The sequence below is a fragment of the Ptychodera flava genome, unplaced genomic scaffold (genome assembly GCF_041260155.1).
Source record: "Ptychodera flava strain L36383 unplaced genomic scaffold, AS_Pfla_20210202 Scaffold_127__1_contigs__length_168366_pilon, whole genome shotgun sequence".
In the NCBI taxonomy this organism is placed as follows: Eukaryota; Metazoa; Hemichordata; class Enteropneusta; family Ptychoderidae; genus Ptychodera; species Ptychodera flava.
Genome location: NW_027248309.1, coordinates 22,978 through 45,500, shown reverse-complemented (window position 1 = coordinate 45,500; position 22,523 = coordinate 22,978). Strand labels below are relative to the sequence as shown.

Below are 22,523 nucleotides of genomic sequence, written 5' to 3'. Positions count from 1 at the left end.
CGGTCCCATGCCATGCCGTCTTCCAGCTTCTTCTTCTACGTCACCAGACATGTGACATAGTATACGTCATAGCCCGCCAATCACTGGCGCTTAGCCGCTCAAACTTTCTAGGCTAGTGTTCTGTTTGCTGGCTACCGCAAGCCCAGCAATAAGTTCTTGAATTCACCATCTCCATCCAAACGTACGAAGATTTATAGAGTCTATATCTCCAGCAATATAACATCGCGTATCTTCCGAACAATCATTTTATTATTGTGTAAGTGTACTGAGTGCACAAAACACATTCACTCAATCATACGTGTAGAAGCAGTCTGACAACATATGAAAGTTACTTTTTCTCTATTAAATAAAATGAGTGAAATCACACATGTGATACCCTCCCTCCCCAAAGCATGTCATCCCTTATCCTCCATTTCCACCATCGGTCGATAATCGGCCGACTGGGAGTGTAAGGGGAGACATGCCAACAACCCTCCCTGGAACTGCCCCTACTTGGAAATATGTACCACACAACTCCTTACAGTGGCTTTGACTACAATAGCTAAACTTCATCTTAATATGGACCTATTACATCGCGGTCTAATAAGGATGCGTTTGCTCTTCCTTGACAATCTAGAAGTCCTACCTACAAGTAACCACCCTAGTATATAAGGTATACCAGGTAAGCCCTCTCAGGGGTGAGGTGTAAATACATGCAGTAGAACAGTTACATAATACGAATGTTCACAGATATGACCAAGGGTCATCCAAGGACAATCCAGGTGGGCACTGTTGGGGTGACTCTACAACATTACACTGGTAACCCTGCAAGCAAAAGAGACTGAAGCCATATAGGGTAATGAATGACTGGCTCCTCTGCTGCAAACGGTCAGTGCTGACTACACCTAAAACAAATACTGTAAGAAATTTCCGTTAACATAAAAGAACAAAACAACACATAGACTTCGGCAAACACGCAGGCTAGCGACTTGACAGGTTGCCGCCGTCTTTATATTTATGCTGCGCATATTTGTTTGACCAATGTTCAACACGCCTCCACATCCAACCCATACCAACACTCGTGCCATGGCCGACTATCTCTCCGCCACATGTCACACTGTCCCCCAACTTGCTAAGCCATATGAGAAGGATAAATGTCAACTCGAAATCTTGCAATTACGCTAAACGATAGCGTGTACGGGAACAATGCAGCAGGGCGAGAATTCCACCGAACACACCTGGTGGTAGGACCCTTTGAAATACTCCATCACAAACGGGCTCCTCTTTACATAGTAGCGACATGGCGCACACACACACCTGTACATGAATTGGCGAGTGGAAGCGGTCAATGCATAACTTAAAATCTGTTTGATAACATCACTCTATAGTCGCCCATGGCTGACTGTCGGTAATGGTATATATCGCCAGTCTGATAGATATGAATTGTTTCCAAAAATAGGTGGCTTCGGCTGTGAAGTCGGCATGCGACGAATCTCGTCCCTCTTGCAGACTCCAACATAACTTGGCTTTCTCTCAGAATTTCTCATGGCAGCCAGCTTTCTCGCAAAAAGCTGATGACTGTACACTTCTCTGTTTCTCAGACCAGGTAACTCTATTCTTGTTCTAGTCCCCTGGATCACAGGGTAGCAAGGCATCTGAAGTGGTTCACATCCCACTAATTCATTGTTCGGCATGAACGCTGGTGCTTCTGCATTTAACCTGTGATCGACATATCTCGTATTACTGTAGCCATAATACTGTGGTTTCTGTCGATTTCTCGTTGGATACCGTCGTTCTGTAGCTGTGTCATCTGCTACTTCCGTTTCAACCTTGACGCTAGGGGAATCAGTCACATCTTTATCATGTTGACTGGTTCCGACGCCTGACTGGTAACATGCACCACATCTTCTTCGCAGTGCACGGAACTCACTGCATCACTCTGGGCAGTCGTATTCACAGTTGGATTGCTGATATGGGTGTCTGACATATCTTTAGACTTAGCACTCTTGTCGTCGTCAGTACCACACGACATCACAGCTGCACTGTCTGGCTGAACGTCTGTATCTGCCATTCCCACATTATCACCGGGTGGAGTAGGTAGCATCACTCTGCTGTTCAGGTTGTTGTCTGACGATGCTCCATCCATCTGTGTTGACTGGTTCTGTTGCTGATCGTGAGGTGGACTGACATCTTCTGTATCACCATCAGAATGTGACTCTTGTTCAGGTGGATCAGCTTCTGGCATCTGTACTTCTGCGTGTCTTGTCGGACTACTTCGTCGTACTCTTATTCTCTGAGCCCAATCTCCATCACTGGAAGAACTTTCACTTTCTGTGTCACTTGGTTCTGCAGCTGCTCTATTTGTATGTCTAGGCGGAGTTTCTATGCGGGTATTTGGTCTAGAGGGTTGTCTCCTTGGTATGCGCATAGGGCGGTCGGGAGGAATTGCTGGTAGTGCGTAGCAGGGCATCAGTAGATTACGATGGACTGTCTTACGCTTCCCTCCAAACTCTGGCTTCAGTACATAGACTGGGATGTTAGGGTTCACCCTTTTCACGACTAGATAAGGACTGTGTTCCCACTTGTCAGCAAGCTTCTGTTTGCCTCGGATAGACACGTTGCGCACCAACACACGATCACCTGGTTCCAATTCAGCTTCTTTGGCCTTCTTGTCATACAGGTACTTATTCTTCTGCGCCTTGTTTGCCATTCTGCTGCCCGCTATCCTGTAGGCCATTTGCAAGTCCTTTCGCAGCTTCTCCACGTACTGGTCATATGTCCCCTCTGCTTCATCAGTAGGCTCTAACCCAAGGTATAAGTCTATCGGCAATTTCGGGTGTTGTCCATGCATCAGATACCAGGGGGAATAACCTGTGACCTCATGCGTTGTGCAGTTATATGCATGAGTCAGCATTTTGACTTGTTGAGCCCAATTCTGTTTCTGTTCTGGCTGCAACGTACCTAACATGCCTAGTAACGTCTGATTGAAGCGTTCCACAATTCCCGCGCCTTGAGGGTGGTATGGGGACGAATGCGACTTCTTCACGCCCAACAATGTGCAAAGGTGAGCAATCAACCGACTCTCGAAATTCCTCCCTTGATCGGAGTGGATCCTAGTTGGGATGCCGACTTCCTGCAAGAATGTGTCCATCAAGACTTTCGCAGTTGTCTTGGCAGTTTGGTTCTAGTCGGCACTGCTATGGCATATTTAGTAAAATGGTCCGTCATGACCAAGATATCCTGGTATCCTCCTTTTGATCGCTCAAGGGAGAGAAAGTCTATGCACAGTAACTCTAAGGGCATGTTGTCAATATCGGCACCAAGGGAGCAACTACACGACCTCCAGCTGCAATCTTCCGGCGTGTGCACCTCTCACATCGACGGATTCTGTTGATGATGTCATCTGTCATACCTGGCCAGTAAAATCGTGACCTCATCAGTTCTATACTACGCTCCTGGCCTAGACGACCCATCTCGTCGTGTAATGCATCCATGGCAGTCTCTCTATGGCTGGGTGGCAAGTATAGCTGGTACACTGTCCTACCGCTCTTTTCTGTTCTTTGCCTGTAGAGCACACCATTACGTAACCGATACTTCTTCCATTCTCGCAATGCTGCAGATACTTGGCGTGTCTCTGATGCGCGTTGCTGACGGTCAGGTGGTTCACCTCTTTGGACATAGTTGTATATCGCACCGATTGTCGGATCTGCCAGTTGTAGATCCTTCCACTCAGCACGACTAATGGTGGGTAATGTCGTAGTACCTTCTGGCACCATGTCAGCCAATGTCTGGACATTACATCTTGGAATTTTGCCGATAATTTCCATGGCTGGTACCATGGGGACAAGTTTACTTTCAAGAATTGCCACGACCATCTGGCTGCTCATTACTGTGTTTCTTGAGGGTTGGGAGGGACCCAATCAAGCCAGTGAGGACGTCCTTCTGCATCTGTTGAGTATCCGACTGTGGTTCCTAGAGAGCGCGTCTGCGTCTCTGTTGAGTACTCCACGACGGTATTCAATCCGAAAGTCATAATCTGCCAACCTTGCCATCCAACGATGTCCAGTAGCATCTAGCTTGGCACTGGTGGTAACGTACACGAGGGGATTGTTGTCAGTCAATACCAGGAAATGGCGGCCTAGCAGCATGTCAGAGAACTTATCCGTCACAGCCCACTTTAGCGCTAAAAACTCCAGCTTGTGGGCTGGGTATTTCCTCTCACTTTTCGAGAGCCCACGACTGGCATATGCCACTACTCTCTTTACATTTCCCTCGTGTACCTGGTATAGTGCTGCTCCAAGCCCTAGTAGGCTTGCGTCAGTGTGCAGCTCGAAAGGCAGTGAGTAATCAGGATATGCGAGGACGGGTGGGTTTGTGAGACGCTCAACTAAGGTGTCGAATGCCACCTGACACTTCTCTGTCCACACAAATTCTGGTGGCTTCTGTCGTACCATCTTCCCGCCCTTCGTCCTGTGCTTTACGTAGAGTCCTGTGGTCAAGTCATTCAGGGGTTTCGCGATTTTGGAGAAACCTTCTACGAATCTGCGGTAATAGCCACACACTCCCAGGAAAACTTTGACTTCTTTAGCACTGCGGGGTACAGGCCAGGTCTTAATCGCTTCAGTCTTCGCTGGGTCGGTCTTCACCCCCTCATGTGACACAATGTGTCCCAAGAAGCTGACCTCTCGCCGGAAAAACTGGCACTTAGAAGCCTTCACTTTCAACCCATGCTTCTTCAACCGCTTGAGTACCTCATCAAGACGCTGGCAGTGTTCCTCAAACGTTGAAGCAAATATCACAATATCATCAAGGTAGACTATACACGAGCGGTTAACCAAGTCTCCAAGGCACTTCTCCATTGCACGTTGAAAGCTGCTAGCGCTGTTACACAGCCCCATGGGTAACGGAGACACTCGTAATGCCCAACCGGAGTCACGAAGGCTGTTTTCCTCGATATCATCTTCGTGCATCAATAGTTGCCAGTAGGACGACTTGAGGTCAACTGTGGAAAACCAGTCGGCTCCTTTCAAGCATTCCATACTTTCCTCGATCCTTGGAAGCGCGTAGGCGTCCCGGATTGTCTTGCTGTTCAGACGTCTATAATCAATACATAGCCGGGTTGTCCCGTCTCTCTTCCCAACTAAGACAATCGGCGCTGCGTACGGCGAGTTGGACTCCCTTATGACGCCACAATCCATCATGTCTTGTATCAATCGACGAAGCTCCGCGTACTTTGCTGGCGGCAGTCGACGATGTCTTTCTCGTGTAGGTATGTCGTCCGTGAGTCTAATGCGATGTTTCACTAGGTCACACTTCCCTAGGTCTGTATCACCTGTAGAAAATGTACCCAGATTCCGACGAAACAAATCACGCACCACTCCAAGACGTTCCTTGGACAACAATGTTGGGTCTAGGTCAAATTTAACACCCTTTATAGTAGTGCCTTTAATGTCATCACATGAGTCACTGTTGGTATCGGCCTGGATACTGTTTACGGTTGCATCCAGTCTACTCATAGGGACACTCTCTACAGTTGTCACTGCGTTGATTTCCGCGATAACACTGCCAGGTCTGATTGTTATGTTGTGGTTGTTACCGTTGTATAACCTAACAGGAACTGTAGACTGATCCACTTGGCAACGCATCGCTGTAACAACTGGACTGGCCGTTGCTGCACAGCTGGGTGACAATGCTGGTTCAACGCTGACTATGTACTCATCATTCGCAGTTGCGCCTGACAATTTGCCGGTCACAATTACGCTACTTTCCGGGCGAATCGTAACTGGTCTCTTCAGAAGAGCACGTGCCGACCCCACATGGCCATCCTTGCCAGCAAAACGGTACCTGGACTGAATTCTGTCATACGCTCGTCTTCCTTGGACCGACATCTTGTCAACTTTATTGTGATTTGATTTTCTGATGACTGCCGCAGCTCGCATACATGGTTCTAACACATTCGTGCCAAGTGTTATGGGTATCCGGTCTCCATACTCGGTGTCGGGGACAACTATCACCAGGGCGTCCATCGTCTGTTCTACGCCATATATCGCTGACGGCAGTCTCACCTGTACTTCCAGGATCCCTAATACTGGAACTGCCTGGTCACCGGCTCCAAGTATACGCAAATCATCAGCTGATGCTTCCAGTGGGCGCGTCCGAAAAGTGTTTGTCATAAAACCACTTGCTCAAGGTAGTAACTTGCGAACCTGTGTCCATGAGGCGGCGGGCATCATGGCCATCCACTACAATCGCCTCTTCATATGCTGGTCCAACCACTCTGCGGCGTATATCTGTCTGCATCATCCGCAGGGTTTGGTCAGTTGTGTCTACATCCGACGGTGTCGTTCTGTCATCTCCGTTTGATGCATGATACCATTTTCTACGTTGTAACCGCCTGCGGTGATACCTAGCAGGTGGGTCACGTTCTGGCCGAACATTTTTGGTTTGACTCCTGTCAGACTTACGGGCCTTGTTATTTGACTTGCCAGATGCCGACGATGTTTGTTTAGAGTCATCTTTGTTTTGTGGACAGTCTCTGGAGAAGTGTCCTCCCTCTCCACAGCGGTAGCATGTTGAGTTCTGTTGCTTGGGGTTTGGACAGTCTCGCACCAGGTGGCCAACATGCCACATCGAAACAGCGTCGAGGTGCCCTGGGGCTAGCCGCATACTGTCTATCTGTTTGTTGTTTAAGTCTGTGTTGGTTGGCGTTGCTAGCGGAGCTTGGACCCTGTGTGCCATACCCCGAAGTAGAACTAACTTTCGTCTCTAACATGTCCAAGCGTTGCACAACCGAATTCAGAGATGGCTCAAGTTGTCGGGCAAACTCTCTAGCTGCACTGTCTACGATGTCCTCTTCAGAAAGCAGTGTCCTCTTTGAGTTGTCTGCCATCTCCTCTTCTTCATCGGCAATCATTTGGTGGGTAGCAGCTGATCTCGAACGCGATGTCGAAGGACGGGGCTGTCTTCGCTCGCGGACTTCTTCCTCAGCCTCTCGTGCAAGCCCTACCATCTCGTCAAAATCATTAACTTGGCTTACGCGATGACGAATACTGTCTCTGACACCTTCGTCTCGTAAACCTCTCCAGAATGTGCTTCTCAGCCGTTCATCTATCGCTGACTTGGGTATACCACCCTTTCGCTGTACCTTATTCAATTCCTCCTCCAAGCGGTTAGCGAAGTCGGCTATACACTCATTGTCTCTTTGAAGACCCTTACTATAAAAGTTCGCCAGCAAGGTTTCCGCTGATTGCACATTACCATAGCGTTTGCGTAACTTTCTCAACATTTGGTCAAATGTGACTGTAGGTCCCATTCCATCAACTAGTCGGACCGCACCGCCTTTCAATGACGCTCTGATAGTTCGTAACATCGACATGGCAGACTCTTTATTTCCATGTATGTACGTCATGACTTCCCCTTCCCATGTCTGGAAGTCAACATCAGACTTGCGGTTTACATCACCAGAAAATGTACTTAACTTGTGTTTGTCTCCCAAGTACACTGCTGTATAATTACCATCGCTGTCTCTGTAGGTCGTAAGGGTAGCGTCAGCAGTTTGCCACTTTTTACCATACGGGCCAATGGTCATCTTTTCTTTCTCCAATGCATTGTCTAGACGAGCGATTTCGTCTTCAAACATGTCTTGAGGAGAAGAGGTGGGTATGTTGTACTCTCCTGTACTTGGCCTCGTTGATCTGGGGCGCAGAGTCTCTCCTGTAGCAGGTGTGAAATTGGGCGATCTGGATCGGTCTGGTCGCGCAGGCGTACTCTGTGCACACTAGCTCCTCCTACCGCACCACCGACTCCATCATCAGCATCCCAGTTTTCCTTCGCACACCTGTACTGTTCTCTATGCTCCCAATCACGCCGTTCAATTTCCTGTTTTCTATACCTCTCTTCTACTTCTTTCTGAAATTGGACATTTTTCTCATTTTCTTCTGCCCGCATGGCTACTTCCAAGCCTCTTGCTTGTCTTTCATCGACAACCATTGCTCCTTCGCCTGGTTTAAGCGTTCACTCTCTTCGACTCTCCATCTTTGTTTCTCTTGCTCTAGCCTGAGTGAAATCTCTCTCTCCATATTTGTTTGGGTAAAGTCTTGTGGCTCACTAGCTCTCCTACCGACTGCTGTATCTGCTGATGAGACAGACGACACTCCTGGCAAGCGCCTCACTCCCCGGCCAGCCATGCCCAACGAACGAGGGGTTGTTTCATCCGATGCCATTCTAGTCGTTGTGCAAATCACAGTTGCAAATACAAGCCACACGCACAGTGACATACAGAGCACGCAACTTACAGTAAATCACTTTGAAACTTATGTAACACTATACACTTGATAATGCTATGAAATGTCAATATTCTTAACATCAGACAAAGCTGGTTAAATAATTCTTTTATCAACTGTTTACCACCTGATCTGGATACTGGGCACAACCTTTTTGTTAGTTAATGCCCCACGTTGGGCGCCATTTATATGTCACACCTGAGAGTTGACAAAAATTTGTTTAAGTTGTGCTAGGCGTGACTATAAGAAAGTATTTTGTCATACGGCATGAAAGTCCGTGCCTAAACTGACAATTAAAATGTTCCTCACTTCCGTTCCGCTGAGACCTCTTAACCTGGTCGCGATAGTTCGCTCAGATAGGTGGTATTTACTTCTAAATGTACAATACAAAGCGATCTCACAATCATATCAGTTGGCACAACAGTTCCGCCAACAACAATATTTATTACCCAGAATAAATCAACAACAACAGCGGGTATTCGCAGATACCCCCGTATTGTACAATGATTGACAACTCGCTAACAAGTATAGCAAAGATTGACAGTAACACATCAAAGAAATTGTTTCCGTGACGTCACAATTTACTTGAATAACACTGAAAACATGATAGCTATGTGCTAGTAAGCCTTATGTTTCCCTTTAAACTGGCTTTACTCACAACACATAGAAATACACCAGTTCTCTGTTCATATGGTGTGCACTCAAAACAAACTCAGCAGTCTAATAGTGACAACTCTACAGTATTTCCGGTCACTATGACAAATAAAAGTTATCTCAAAGTTTGAACACACTGTAGTAATTTTACAAGTGTACAGAAAATAAAAGTAGCCTATAGCAGTGAGGCTTTAACTCTAAACTGATACTCGAACAATGCAACAGTTCAGTAAAATTCAGTAAACACTAAACGTCAACCTGAACTCAGTTGTAGTTCTATCAAACTAATACAACAGTATTCAGTGTCAGACAACTTGTACAAACACTCATACTATTCTAAGCCTTCTTGTAGGGAAATAACAATCGCCCACTTTTCGAACCAATTTCACCCACGATCCAAACTATAAACGTCCCTCCAAGCGGCAAAGAATCACTCATACAAAATCGACTTACACTCGTGTGTGTGTGATTATTAAAGCACGATTTCGATTCCGCCGAAAGCTCGGATTTGTAGGCAAAGTTTACACAGTTCGAAGGACGAGAATCTTTGTTGTCCTACAAGCGTGTATATCTACTAAACCTGATCGTTACTGTTCCTGGCGTCCGGTCCGGTAGCGCGGCGTAGCGTTGAAGGTGCATAGAAGTTCCATTTACAGGCTGGTGAGTTCCCACTCGCGCCGAAGCTTCCGGTCTGTCCTTTCACTCGTAGCTACGTCACTCGCCCACACGTGGTTGGGGCTCGATGGATCGTTCTGTCAGAAATTGTCTCTCTTACCACATATGAATGTTCTCTAAATGTTCCTGAGTCTCAACCGCACTAGAAGGTGTGATGGTTGAGTCAGTTCCGACGTTCACAACGTCGGAACAGAAAGTTTGAAATTCGACTGTACACAAGTCGCGTCCGGCCCCATGCCATGCCGTCTTCGAGCTGCTTCTTCTACGTCACCAGACATGTGACATAGTATACGTCATAGCCCGCCAATCATTGGCGCTTAGCCGCTCAAACTTTCTAGGCTAGTGTTCTGTTTGCTGGCTACCGCAAGCCCAGCAATAAGTTCTTGAATTCACCATCTCCATCCAAACGTACAAAGATTTATAGAGTCTATATCTCCAGCAATATAACATCGCGTATCTTCCGAACAATCATTTATTATGTGTAAGGTGTACTGAGTGCACAAAACACATTCACTCAATCATACGTGTAGAAGCAGTCTGACAACATATGAAAGTTACTTTTTCTCTATTAAATTAAAAATGAGTGAAATCACACATGTGATATATATATATTATATATATATATATATATATATATATATATATATAGCTAAACTGTAAACATATGTTTAATCTGTAGGAGATGACAATGGAGTGGAATCTGGACAGATGGGTGATAAACAGTTTGTCTTCTGGTTGTGTTTGCTAATTTCTTTAATGATTCTTGGAACACTTTTGATGCTTGTCGATGTTTGTATAGCGTTCGTTTGCAAGACCCTCCTGTGCGATGAGAAGATGTCTAACTGTTCTAACACTGTTTACGATATACGCATAGCCGCTGAAACAACTGAACCAGTAATATCAGTTTGCGTCGTCATATCAGCAATGTTACTAACTTACAAACCATGTGCTTGTGCTTGTTGCCTTGTGATAGCGACTCGGCTCTGGGAAAAATCTTTGGAATGTTCAAACTGTATTGGTTACGTCATACTTCATCACAATGGTGGCAATATTTATCTACTACATCATTAATTTTGCTTGCAAAGTAACAGAGCACCGAGCGTGTCCACAGCATCTAGCGTACCCATTTGGTTTTCTCCATTACGTTACTCTCCCTTTCGGCTTAGCATCATGGTTTGTATGGATGGTGGCACTAAATGAATCCGATGACATGATAAACGGTTCTGAAGAAAAAATGCAAAAAAAATCCAGCAAACAAGTTTCGAAAGGTCAACATAGCATTGTTAAGTTTTGCTGGAATTACTAACTTCTTTGAGTTTGTGCTCTACACCATTTATCTGTCGGCATCTCTGACAACGTATGAAGATCTGCTGTGCCCTATAACCTACCTTCAAATCGTAGGAACAGTCCTTGATCGTGTATTTTAGGTGAGATTGATTTCTTCATAAAATTATCTTACTTACATTGACATGAAATAAAATGCGAAAGTAGCCAAGCTATGTATCGAAACTTTCTTACATGATAGCAAGCATGCCATCTTCAATGTTTGGATACTAAAAATCGAAGTAGAGTTGTGTCGGATCAATATATATATTATATATATATATATATATATATATATATATATATATATATATATATATATATATATATATATATAATATATTATATATTTATTGAGTGTGTGCGCCATCGTTGTGGAATATGTTGCGTACTGCAAGAAATGTTGAGTCTTTTAAACGCGGTTTGAAAGGCTTCTTTTTAATCTGTGTTATCAGTGATTTGTTTATGCTTTGCGGTACAGTTTTCTCACCGCAGGACTGCTCGTGTGGTGCGTTTATCTATAACTGACACTTGCATCAAATATTTTGTAAATTTGCATATTCTTTTTTGTGTTCTGTACAGCGCACTGTGACGTATGTATAGTGCGTTCTTAAAGAATTTAATAATATAATAATAATACTTGATAATAATACAATCACTAGAGTTTAGGGTATGTGAAATTAAGAAACATTTTAGCTTGTACATGCTCTGTATTTTATTATTAATTAGATTTTTTTCCTGATACTTTTTCTTAAGAATAGCTTTTCTTTATACATCTTGAACAAAATATATTCCTTCTTACCTTATCAAGTACAGCGTGCTGTATACCATACATGAACACTTATATTGAGGATAAAATAATCATGTCCTATTAAATTACAGTCAAGAATCAGACTGAAAGACGAATCATTTAGGAAACAAGACGGAGCATTTCATATTAGACTTCTTTGCCTCTACTTCCAATGTCTCTATTTCCACCGTGCCAGGAACATACTAATAGTGACAATATTAGTCCGTAGAGTATCATCATTCTACCGTACGTTAACGGTTTTATTGTTCAAATAATTGAAATACATGAACGTCAGAAATGTCTTGGTATTGTGCCGCACAATAATTTAAGCAGTAAATAGTCTCTGTCCGACCGTTATCCTTCAAATTGTCCAAAGAAGTTACATGATCTGTTATGAAATAGACTTTGGTAATATATTTAATTATACTGCACCAAAAATGTTTGGACAACAGATAAAAAGGCAGCAGCACTGTTTTTCTCGGTAATATTTTAAGAAATATCTACAACTCAAAAACTAATTTTAAGTCTCAAGTTAACCAAAAAAGTTAAATATATGTCGAACACTAAAGTTAGTAGTTCCTTTCCATGGTTTGCTAAAGAGCGGGAAGTATGTTGGGATCGACAGTTTGTTCTTTGTAACGGTGATAAATAAAATTAATTATCAATTAATTAATAAATTAATTAATTAATTTATTTATTTATTTATTTTCTTCAGGTATGCTTTAGCCAGTTTTACTTTCAGATGCTGTTTGTCGAGCGCCGTAAACTGAATATCAATTATTAAGGATCCATGGTCTGACGCAAAGAAGCGTGAAGACAAGGAAGCAAGTCCATTAATTGGGAAACATGATGAAACCTTCCCCCAAAAAAGAAACAAACGGTGATGAAGATGAAACCGCGAGACCGAATAATGAGATTAAAACAACCTGAAAACGATGGTGGGCAAGTTCAACAGAATAAACAATTCAAGTCAATCAGTCGCCAAAGCGAGTTGCTGGACAGGTTATCGAAATACCTTGTTTAAGTCGCTATGATTGTTCATGTTTTCAATTATCTTTATCACTTCGCAAAAATAAGTGTAGTTTGTTATTGAATAAACGATTGAACTTTGCAGTGAACGAAATAAAGACTGAAGGCTGTTTTACGCCAGCTTTATCACTTTATCAGCTTTATTTGTATTGTATAATTAGAGCTTATTACCAAATATCGCGTGTTCTTGTGTCGTAACAGCATGAGTTTCATTTGTGCACGACACGAAGTCGAGTGTCTGACGCAGCACAAATGACACGAACGCTGATACGACGCAAGGAACAGGCGATATTGGGTAATAACCGATTTATCATATACCCATGCCCAGAATTTCACTAATACTTACGAAAAACCTTAAATTTTGAGGCTTTACTTTATTACGCCTTGCGCATAAATATCGAAATATTTGTGTGCAGACGTTTTCATTCATAAACTATACCAAGAAGTCAACATCACGCGCGACATCGCTGCGAGTCCTCCATATCTAAATGAACCCAAAGAAGAAAGACACCGGGATTCAAAAATTGTCGTACAGGGGGGACTTTTTAAGGTGCAATATGCTGTTACAATTGTAACCGATCAAAAACTGTCCTTTGCTTTAAATCTCTCCTGATTTCGATCGCGCTCGATCGTCGTACGGCACGGAGATGGGCCGCCATTTTGTTTGTTTACACTGAGGAGTTGCCATGTCAACAGGTGTCGCGCGCGCGGGATATCGCTGTCACGCCTCGCTACCTGTTTGGAGGTAGGAAGTACGTGCGAAGGATAGAATGTTTGCTGGAGCTTGTCTAAAAATACAAGAACTTAAACAGAAAAAAAAACATGGAAAACATTTATACAGACTGAACATACTATTTCCGTATTTAGCAACTCGAATTATCCGTGTTCCTCAAAGCCCTTCAAATTTTTACCGTCGGTTTCATCGCTTCGCAGGCGGAGAGCGGCAGCTATTTTCTTTGTTTACGTTGTTTACCTATCAAATTGCAAATGTAGTTCGGCAATACTCCAAACCGATGACGTTTATCGTGCATAACTTGAAGTTTACCGTGAAATATCGCGGCTGATATTTTAAGGTAATCTTCACTGGGATTAGGCGATATGGGCATGGGTATATGATCGAAAATGATTAGTGTGAATTCCCTGTTTATATTTTTCTCCATTAAACATAGTGCCGAAGAAAATAATGTACACTTACAAATATAAAGGATGATTTGCAACCGAGTGTCATTATACACTGCAAGATCCGAGGTGCAAACTTTTTATAGACTACCCCCTCGCTACGTATTTAAGTGTTGCGAGTGTAGCGAAGGCTAGGAAAAGAAGTCTAATTACAGAGAAATATATCAATGCGCAGCCTGTTTAAGATGGGACTATTTTCACATAGGGTGTCTTGTATGGAACAGTTCGATCTTCCCATCGATTTACATATCGTGAATAATTATTCCTTTCATAAGAGAAAGAAAGTTTAGAGTAGTAAAAGAGAGAGGGTCACCGGAACTTTGTTTAAAGGACCAGAAACCCTACGAATAATATAAAAACTATACTAGGGTACGTTGGCGATGGATGAAAGCTTAAACATGATAAGTTTCAAGATATGTTGAGGTGATGTATGTAGATATTCAGTATGGAATACAGCAGTAAAGTTGTAAAAGAGCAGTCGCGTCATTACTCGCCAGAAAGATACCAATTTTGTAGCGTAGTTAAGAACGTGTAGCAAAGTGTAACCAAGTCTAGGAGTAAAATTTTGTGAAAATTGGAGAAGGGGGTGTAGCGAGCGTAACGAAGTGTAGCGAGGTGTAAGGGGCTGTAAGATGGTCACTTTTTACTCGCCAGAGAGACACCAATCTTGTAGCGTAGTTAAGAACATGTAGCGAGGTGTAACCAAGTCTAGGAGTAAAATTTTGTGAAAATTGGAGAAGGGGGTGTGGGGTGTAGCGAGCGTAACGAAGTGTAGCGAGGTGTAAGGGGCTGTAAGATGGTCACTTTTTACTCGCCAGAGAGACACCAATCTTGTAGCGTAGTTAAGAACATGTAGCGAGGTGTAACCAAGTCTAGGAGTAAAATTTTGTGAAAATTGGAGAAGGGGGTGTAGCGAGCGTAACGAAGTGTAGCGAGGTGTAAGGGGCTGTAAGATGGTCACTTTTTACTCGCCAGAGAGACACCAATCTTGTAGCGTAGTTAAGAACATGTAGCGAGGTGTAACCAAGTCTAGGAGTAAAATTTTGTGAAAATTGGAGAAGGGGGTGTAGCGAGCGTAACGAAGTGTAGCGAGGTGTAAGGGCTGTAAGATGGTCACTTTTTACTCGCCAGAGAGACACCAATCTTGTAGCGTAGTTAAGAACATGTAGCGAGGTGTAACCAAGTCTAGGAGTAAAATTTGTGAAAATTGGAGAAGGGGGTGTAGCGAGCGTAACGAAGTGTAGCGAGGTGTAAGGGGCTGTAAGATGGTCACTTTTTACTCGCCAGAGAGACACCAATCTTGTAGCGTAGTTAAGAACATGTAGCGAGGTGTAACCAAGTCTAGGAGTAAAATTGTAAATGTGAAAATTGGAGAAGGGGTGTGTAGCGAGCGTAACGAAGTGTAGCGAGGTGTAAGGGGCTGTAAGATGGTCACTTTTTACTCGCCAGAGAGACACCAATCTTGTAGCGTAGTTAAGAACATGTAGCGAGGTGTAACCAAGTCTAGGAGTAAAATTTTGTGAAAATTGGAGAAGGGGTGTAGCGAGCGTAACGAAGTGTAGCGAGGTGTAAGGGGCTGTAAGATGGTCACTTTTTACTCGCCAGAGAGACACCAATCTTGTAGCGTAGTTAAGAACATGTAGCGAGGTGTAACCAAGTCTAGGAGTAAAATTTTGTGAAAATTGGAGAAGGGGGTGTAGCGAACGTAACGAAGTGTAGCGAGGTGTAAGGGGCTGTAAGATGGTCACTTTTTAGCAAAGTTTAACCAAGTGTGGAGAATTTAATTTTCTTGAAAATTGGAGGGAGAGGGGGTTTAAGAATGTAGCTGCGTTTGCATGATGTTAATTCAAGTAATACAACAAAAAGTTACAGAGTGTTGTTAAAATGTTTACAAAATTACTCGAACATATTTATTTGAAAAATTGTCACTTGTATAGTGCCCTGTAGCCTCTATATAGAACCTTTTTAGATTATTCAAATAACAGAAAATTCCCCAAAACGTCATTCTTTCTTCTTCGATCAAAACCCTCGATCCTAGGTAAATTCTGTAACCTTCGTACGGAGCTATTTAACCTCGCGAAGGCATGGCACTGTGAAGCTCACCGAGCACTCGCACATGCGTAATTATTAACAAAAACACTTCATATAGTACGCAAATACAAACACAGCAACTAACTTATACATCGGTAAATTGTGAAACAGATAGCCTTCCGACAGTAAGTGCATAAATTGGTTCTTAAGTATCGATGCCCTTATATTATCAGGAAGAGCATTTTCAATAAGGCATATTTTTGTCAGAAAACACTGATAGTTTCATCAAAATTTTGTGACATAGAGCAGCTTTTGAAAAGGATATTATTGTATTATTGCTCTGTGACAGTGATTAACTTGAAGAGGATAAAATCATCAAAGTAAACCGCGTATTTAAAGAAATGGCATCTTTATCAAGAACAACAAGTGGAACTGAATTAAAGCGCAGTGGTCGTCGCACTGCGCATGCTCCTGAGGGGTCACCCCCCCCCCCACCCCCCCCCCACCCCCGTTGACAACATATCCGAGAATGCCGCATGAGGTTACGGGTTGATTGGTATGTTTGCGATATTGTCGATAATATGGCGGCTGATTTGTCACAAGCATACCACCTTTCCAAATCTAACACGCAATAAAAGGTCAATTAATCTAAGTTAAATATCTTCTGAATATTGAACAGTAATTACACGCTGGATTGAGATCACATTGATCATGATTTCCTTGAATCAGTTGAATGGGCCTCGCTCGAGCCATGGAGCTGAGTAAACGTCAACGCGGTGACCTTCTCCATTATCGAAGCAACAACACCTCCCTTGTGCTGCTCTGGCTTGCCGATCATGGTCTTGAGTGTAATTTTTGTGTTTAGGCATTGTGCTTGTTCCTGGTCTTCATATATATACAGTGTTGATCATTTTAGTGATGTATTTTTACCGTGCTGTACATAGCATTGTGTACAACCAGCGTGACCGCGTGATCAAACCCATTTGTTCACTGTGACTGCGTGCAGTAAACTCGGCGACATAATGTGCAGAGTCTCTCAATGTTCGTAGCCTTACATGAGTTTATAGATAGAAATACACCACTGAAGTTCGTTTCCGATCTTAATATTTTACTAGTGCATGATGTTGAGTCTTACAAAGGCGTTAACAAAGTGAGGGACCGCCCCATCTCACTCCAATTGAAGTTGGCAAGACTTATGTTTACAAACATTTATGTTTATCAACAAAAAAATCGCGCACGGGCAGCGCGACGACCACTGCGCTTTAAATTTCCTAAATACCACTCATACGTCATGAATCGGCTCTCCAATATATATTTCATTTGCAATTTACTCAAACAATGACAATGAAATGCAACATCGACGATGGACAGAGAGACAGACACAGAGGAAAATACATGTACAGCTGTTTTGCAGTAAAACAACGAAAACATCAAGAAGCCTCAGATCAGAGTGCCGTGCACCAAAAGATGAAACTTCTCTATATAATCATAAACATTGCGGAAGGTGGTACACGGATCGGTATTAGCTGTTCAGTGTTTCCTTACCTGCTCAGTGTCTGTTTTCTCTGAAACAACAGCACTCAATAGCTTGAAATTTAATTTTAAAGTGTACATGCAGGTTTGGTCTATGACAGTTTTTCTGAGATATTAATGTTATGGCTCAAGAAATATGAAATTGAGTTCGAACAAGAAAAGAATTAATAAAAAAAGCCACAAGATTTGTTTCATTTTCCCAAAATATAGCCTTACTGGGTGGCAAACCTAAGTTGTTTAAGGAAAAGCCAAGTTGATCAATTGGTATACAAATAAACGTAGGGAGTGATCGCTCTATGACTTTAAAATTTTGTCATTTGTTTTTATGTTGTTGTTGTGCTAGTTTGCTGAACCAAGTTGATGACATAACTAATAGGCAATTGTACAAACATAATCCTAATAGTAATAAAAAATTCTAAAATAAGAAAGTATTTTCGCTGTAGTCTTAATGTCGTATGAGCAAACTGTCGTTGCAAACAGCATTTTCATCTTTTGGTGTCCAAAAAATTTAGTTTGATCCTGAAAGGGGCTGAAAACATACTCAATTCCGTACAACTTGAAATTATAAAGGTGGGTTGACCATGTCAAATGAGGGAATGGAAGGGATAGGAACAGGAATACCCGTGGTGTGCCGAATATGACTCCGTTCTACGACTAGGGCGATGTTCGGCCTCTGAAATAAACCATTTCATAAACAGATTGAAATATATGTGAGATGACAGCTTTCACACCTCGGGTAGCATTCATTGATTAACCGATCGACCGGTAAGTTATATGGTTGACCAGCTTCTTTGATAATGAGTCATGCTGTCGAGCGTCTGCAATGTCGCATTTGTCGTAGAAAAGGCGATATAATCTATACAAATAGAAATTAGAAATTAGGCTAATCATCAATTTTCAAACGTTTCTTCACGTTGATGAAGCGCGCTTTGGCCCTTTTCGAAATGAACAAGTTTTCAACGCCGGTGAAACTATGAGAAATTGGTAAAAAACTCTTGTGAAGATGGTACTTTGCGGACAGTCAGTATTTTCATATACAAATGTCATTGTAAATGATAGTTATCTTAGAAAAGTGCCTATTTTCATTGATGTTAGATAACTTTGTGTGATGCCGATCACCTTTCAAAACTGCAGGTGGGACCTTATTTCCAATTTGCCATTTTCCGACTTCCTATTTGAGTTTAGGCGTGGTCTATGCTAAGAAGAGGCGGAGCACGAGACGAGTTATCATGACAACTAGATTGATGTCTAAGCATTCCCGCGAATATTACGATTAAGCTAATCACAATTTCATGAATGTTTCACTGTACATTCCTGGCTCTTCGACACCTAATTATGAATCAGCCTATTCCCGACAGTGTACATATTTGGAAGTATATCCGATATAAATGAAAGGATTGACATGATTGAATTGTTCATTTTCGCCACCGGTATGCTCATGCAACTTCTCCGGTGCAAAATTAATATATGAAGTTGATCAACGGGCCGCGGTCTATCATTTCGTTAAAATACTAGCGCTCCTTTCGTACCCTATTACTGTGATGAGGGAACTAATAAATTGTACATATTTTAGAAATATATTTTTACTATAACCCAAATGGGATTCGAACCCCCCACCACTCACGGCAACATCGCCTAGCTGCTAGGCCTCACACAAAACCAGTCGGCTACCGTTTCCAAGAACATTAATTTAAATAATTTTATTCAGCCACAGGAAGTTTTCCTATCTTGAAATGCCATGACGGTCAAGATATTTAACATCGGGACTGTAAAGATGTTCACCTTGACTGAGTTCCTGCTGCTCCTCCCGGTTTACGTTGAACCGTTGGCTGTCGAAATTGAGATGCCAACACTCCGCTGTTATCATCTACTGAGCGGTAATATCCACCAAAAAATCAAGTCTGCGAAAGTTGAAACATTAATTGACTTGCGGGAGGTCAGACTTGTAGTCAAAACGGATGACACCACACTAGATCCAAGCACACCTGATAGCCACCACACTGGTTGATATTATTAGTGATATATGTCAACGTCACTGTTTGGTTCAATCTGATTGGCTGTTTCGAGGTGTCCATTATTCCCAATAGACCACGCCTAAACTCTAATAGAAATTAGGATATGGTTGACTTTTGGAAAGTAAGAAAATAATCAGGTGTTAGCTAAGCAGCATTTTGAAAAAGATATGATTTTCAAATATTGAATGAAGTTTTCCAAGCAAAATCTGATTTGCCGCAATGTACCATCCTCCCTATTTCTCACACTTTAACTTGTGGCAAAATTTAATATATTTAGAAAAGGCTGAAATGCTCTTCATCTGCTCGCCTAAAATATTTTAAATCAAATTTTGATAATTACCCTTCATTTTATTTTTTTAATTGAATAGCTACATTAGAAAATGAACTGACTGCAAAGTTCCACGGATTCGATACTCGGCGCGCTTGCCCTTTTTCTTTCTTTCGTTTAACACAATACACAGTAAACCGGCCGTTACAATTTCCATTTGCACTTTTAAATGGTTTTCAAACCTATACACTCAGAGTCTAGTCTTGCGTTTAGCCGAGCGTCGTCAGTGGGTTAGAAAAACGAAGTATGGTCTCCGTTCTTTCGAGTTGACAAGCAACCTTGCTATTTACTTGTACAATAAAACGGCTTTTGTTCCGTTTTTTCATGTAAGATTTACACCCTCAGATACGCATTGTGTGTAAGGGATAAGGCGAATATAATATTTCGTTTCTTGCGTTATTCAAGTTGGAGGATATAGCCCAATGTTTTCGCCCATAAAAGCGTCAATGTTTCTGTAACGTTGGCTCAAGCAACGAGTTTTCATTCATCTGTTCAACTGTCAGGACTCAATGGGTTTATTTATAGAATGAAATGCGTCTATTTCCTTTCATGGAACCTCACTTGAGATTATTCTTTTTACAGAAGAGGAATAGGAGAAAGATGGAATAATGGAACTTTTAATTTCCTACTGTACTTACTTATTGTTGTACTATTACAGTATGGGAAATAAACGACTGTTATACAAACTTGAGAAGAGAGCTGGGAGGGTTATATTGGTAGTACATGTTACGGTTTCTTCTCGCTTCCTTCTTTCACGTCAATGGGCTATGTATGGATTTACTTATTAATTATTTTGTCGCTGTTCAGACATTTAAAATAATGAATGATTTTTCACGTGATTATTTACAGTTTCCACGTTTTTAGATGTATCACTTCAATACTCGGAGTTCTGGCAACGCTGATTTGTACATTCCAACTTTTCAGACAGCAGCAAGATATGTAGTTTGTATAACGTACTTCTACAATCGGATATAGTATTCCTTCATCTATATAGGAATACCGAAAGTTTGCCACAGTTCAAAGCGCAGTTACGTAGTTTTTTAAATGATAAGTTTAAGAAAAAAGGCTTCGATTAGATTTCATTTGTTATTGTTAACTTTCGTATTTATATTAAATAAAGTCAAATTTTGTATTTTCCTTATCTTTGCACTCGGAAGTCTCTGATGTAAATTATGATTTCAAATGGCAGAAAATGTAAAATATGTAAACTATTTACAACCTTTATACACATAAACATCGATCTCGTCATCCCTGAGAGAGAGAGAGAGAGAGAGAGAGAGAGAGAGAGAGGGAGAGAGAGAGGAGAGAGAGAGAGAGAGAGAGAGAGAGAGAGAATCGAAAAACCTATGGAATATACTTCTTGGAGACCAAAACCTGCTAAAATCACCTTCAGCTTTGCTATTTCAATACCAAATACAGTTTTAAATTACCATATAAAATGCTTACTAAATAACCACATTGTATACTCTATGTTCCTGAAGGTATAAAATAAGAACAAGTTTTTTCACAGTATTTATTAATTTTATTCACGTCATCACAATCTGAATATATAATGGTACTGCACTCAATGGAACTTTCATGCCAAATTTCAACCAGCATCGGAAGTGATTGTTGTAGGGATATTTTTACCAAGATCGACAAAGAAAAATATAAAAATATCAGAATTGTTTATCTCATTCTAACATGCAATGTATGTATGAGAACATTTGTAGGGATTTGCAAACCTAATTTCCAATCAATACAACGAACTATTTCTGTATTTTTTCCCGTCAAAAATTCCGAAAAAAAAAACTTCACAAAAACACAAAATTGAAGATATTTCTCTGAAGCTAGAGCCTCTTATGTTATATAGAGAACTTTTTGTGACATATGTGTTGATGGAGGAGGACATCTTTGACAACCATTGCAGGCTAGCCTGACCAAAAATAGCAAAAATAGCTGCAAAAATACTTGATTACATATGTCATCATAATTTTGACATATTAAATTAAGATCATCCATGGGAATATGTCTACTGAAATCAAAGTTATCAGACGAGTACTTTTTGAGAAACAATTATTTAAACCAAAAATGACAAAAATTTTCCCCAAAATACAAAATTGTGGATATCATCAGACTTTCAATACATCACATTTCGATAAAGCTTATGAACCATTATACCAAATATCAAAGATATCATATGAGTAGTTTTTTGACCCAAAATTTGGAGAAAATCCCCGAATATTACCAACAAGAGAATTTCACTACAATTTTGATAAACTTGACTATAGTCATTCCCATGGAACATGGATACCAACTTTCAAACAATCGGACAAGCCGTCTCAGGGAAAATTTTTTGACTAAACACTGAAAAAAAAAGTCATTGACAATGACATAGTCCCCACTTGTAAAAGGAGTATTAGTCTTGATGGGGCAGGGGAATGGGGTCATTAAGAAGTATCACTGTGGTGTATATGCTGAGATCTAGTGGCACATAGGTCTATGTCGTTGTTCCAATTTGAAACACATGAGGCATGTCTAAGTTGTGGTTCTAAATCGGAAAAAAGATAAGACCTCTAGCTGTATTGGCCAGCCAAGAAATACATATGTGCATAATAAATGAGGTACAAGATGTGACATCTGAAGGTCTAACATCCTATCAAAATTGGAGGGTATAGAACTTGCAGTTACTGAGTTATGATATATATATATATATATATATATAT

At 41.6% G+C, this 22,523-nt stretch overlaps 1 protein-coding gene across 1 annotated transcript; it reads right to left on the bottom strand.

Annotated features, from left to right (window-relative positions):
- Positions 1–3,272: 3,272 nt before the first annotated feature.
- On the bottom strand, positions 3,273–3,866 carry LOC139126710 (uncharacterized). Its single transcript, XM_070692754.1, has one exon. It carries the CDS (start codon positions 3,864–3,866, stop codon positions 3,273–3,275), a length of 594 nt encoding a protein of 197 aa, XP_070548855.1.
- Between the last annotated feature and the right edge of the window lie 18,657 nt (positions 3,867–22,523).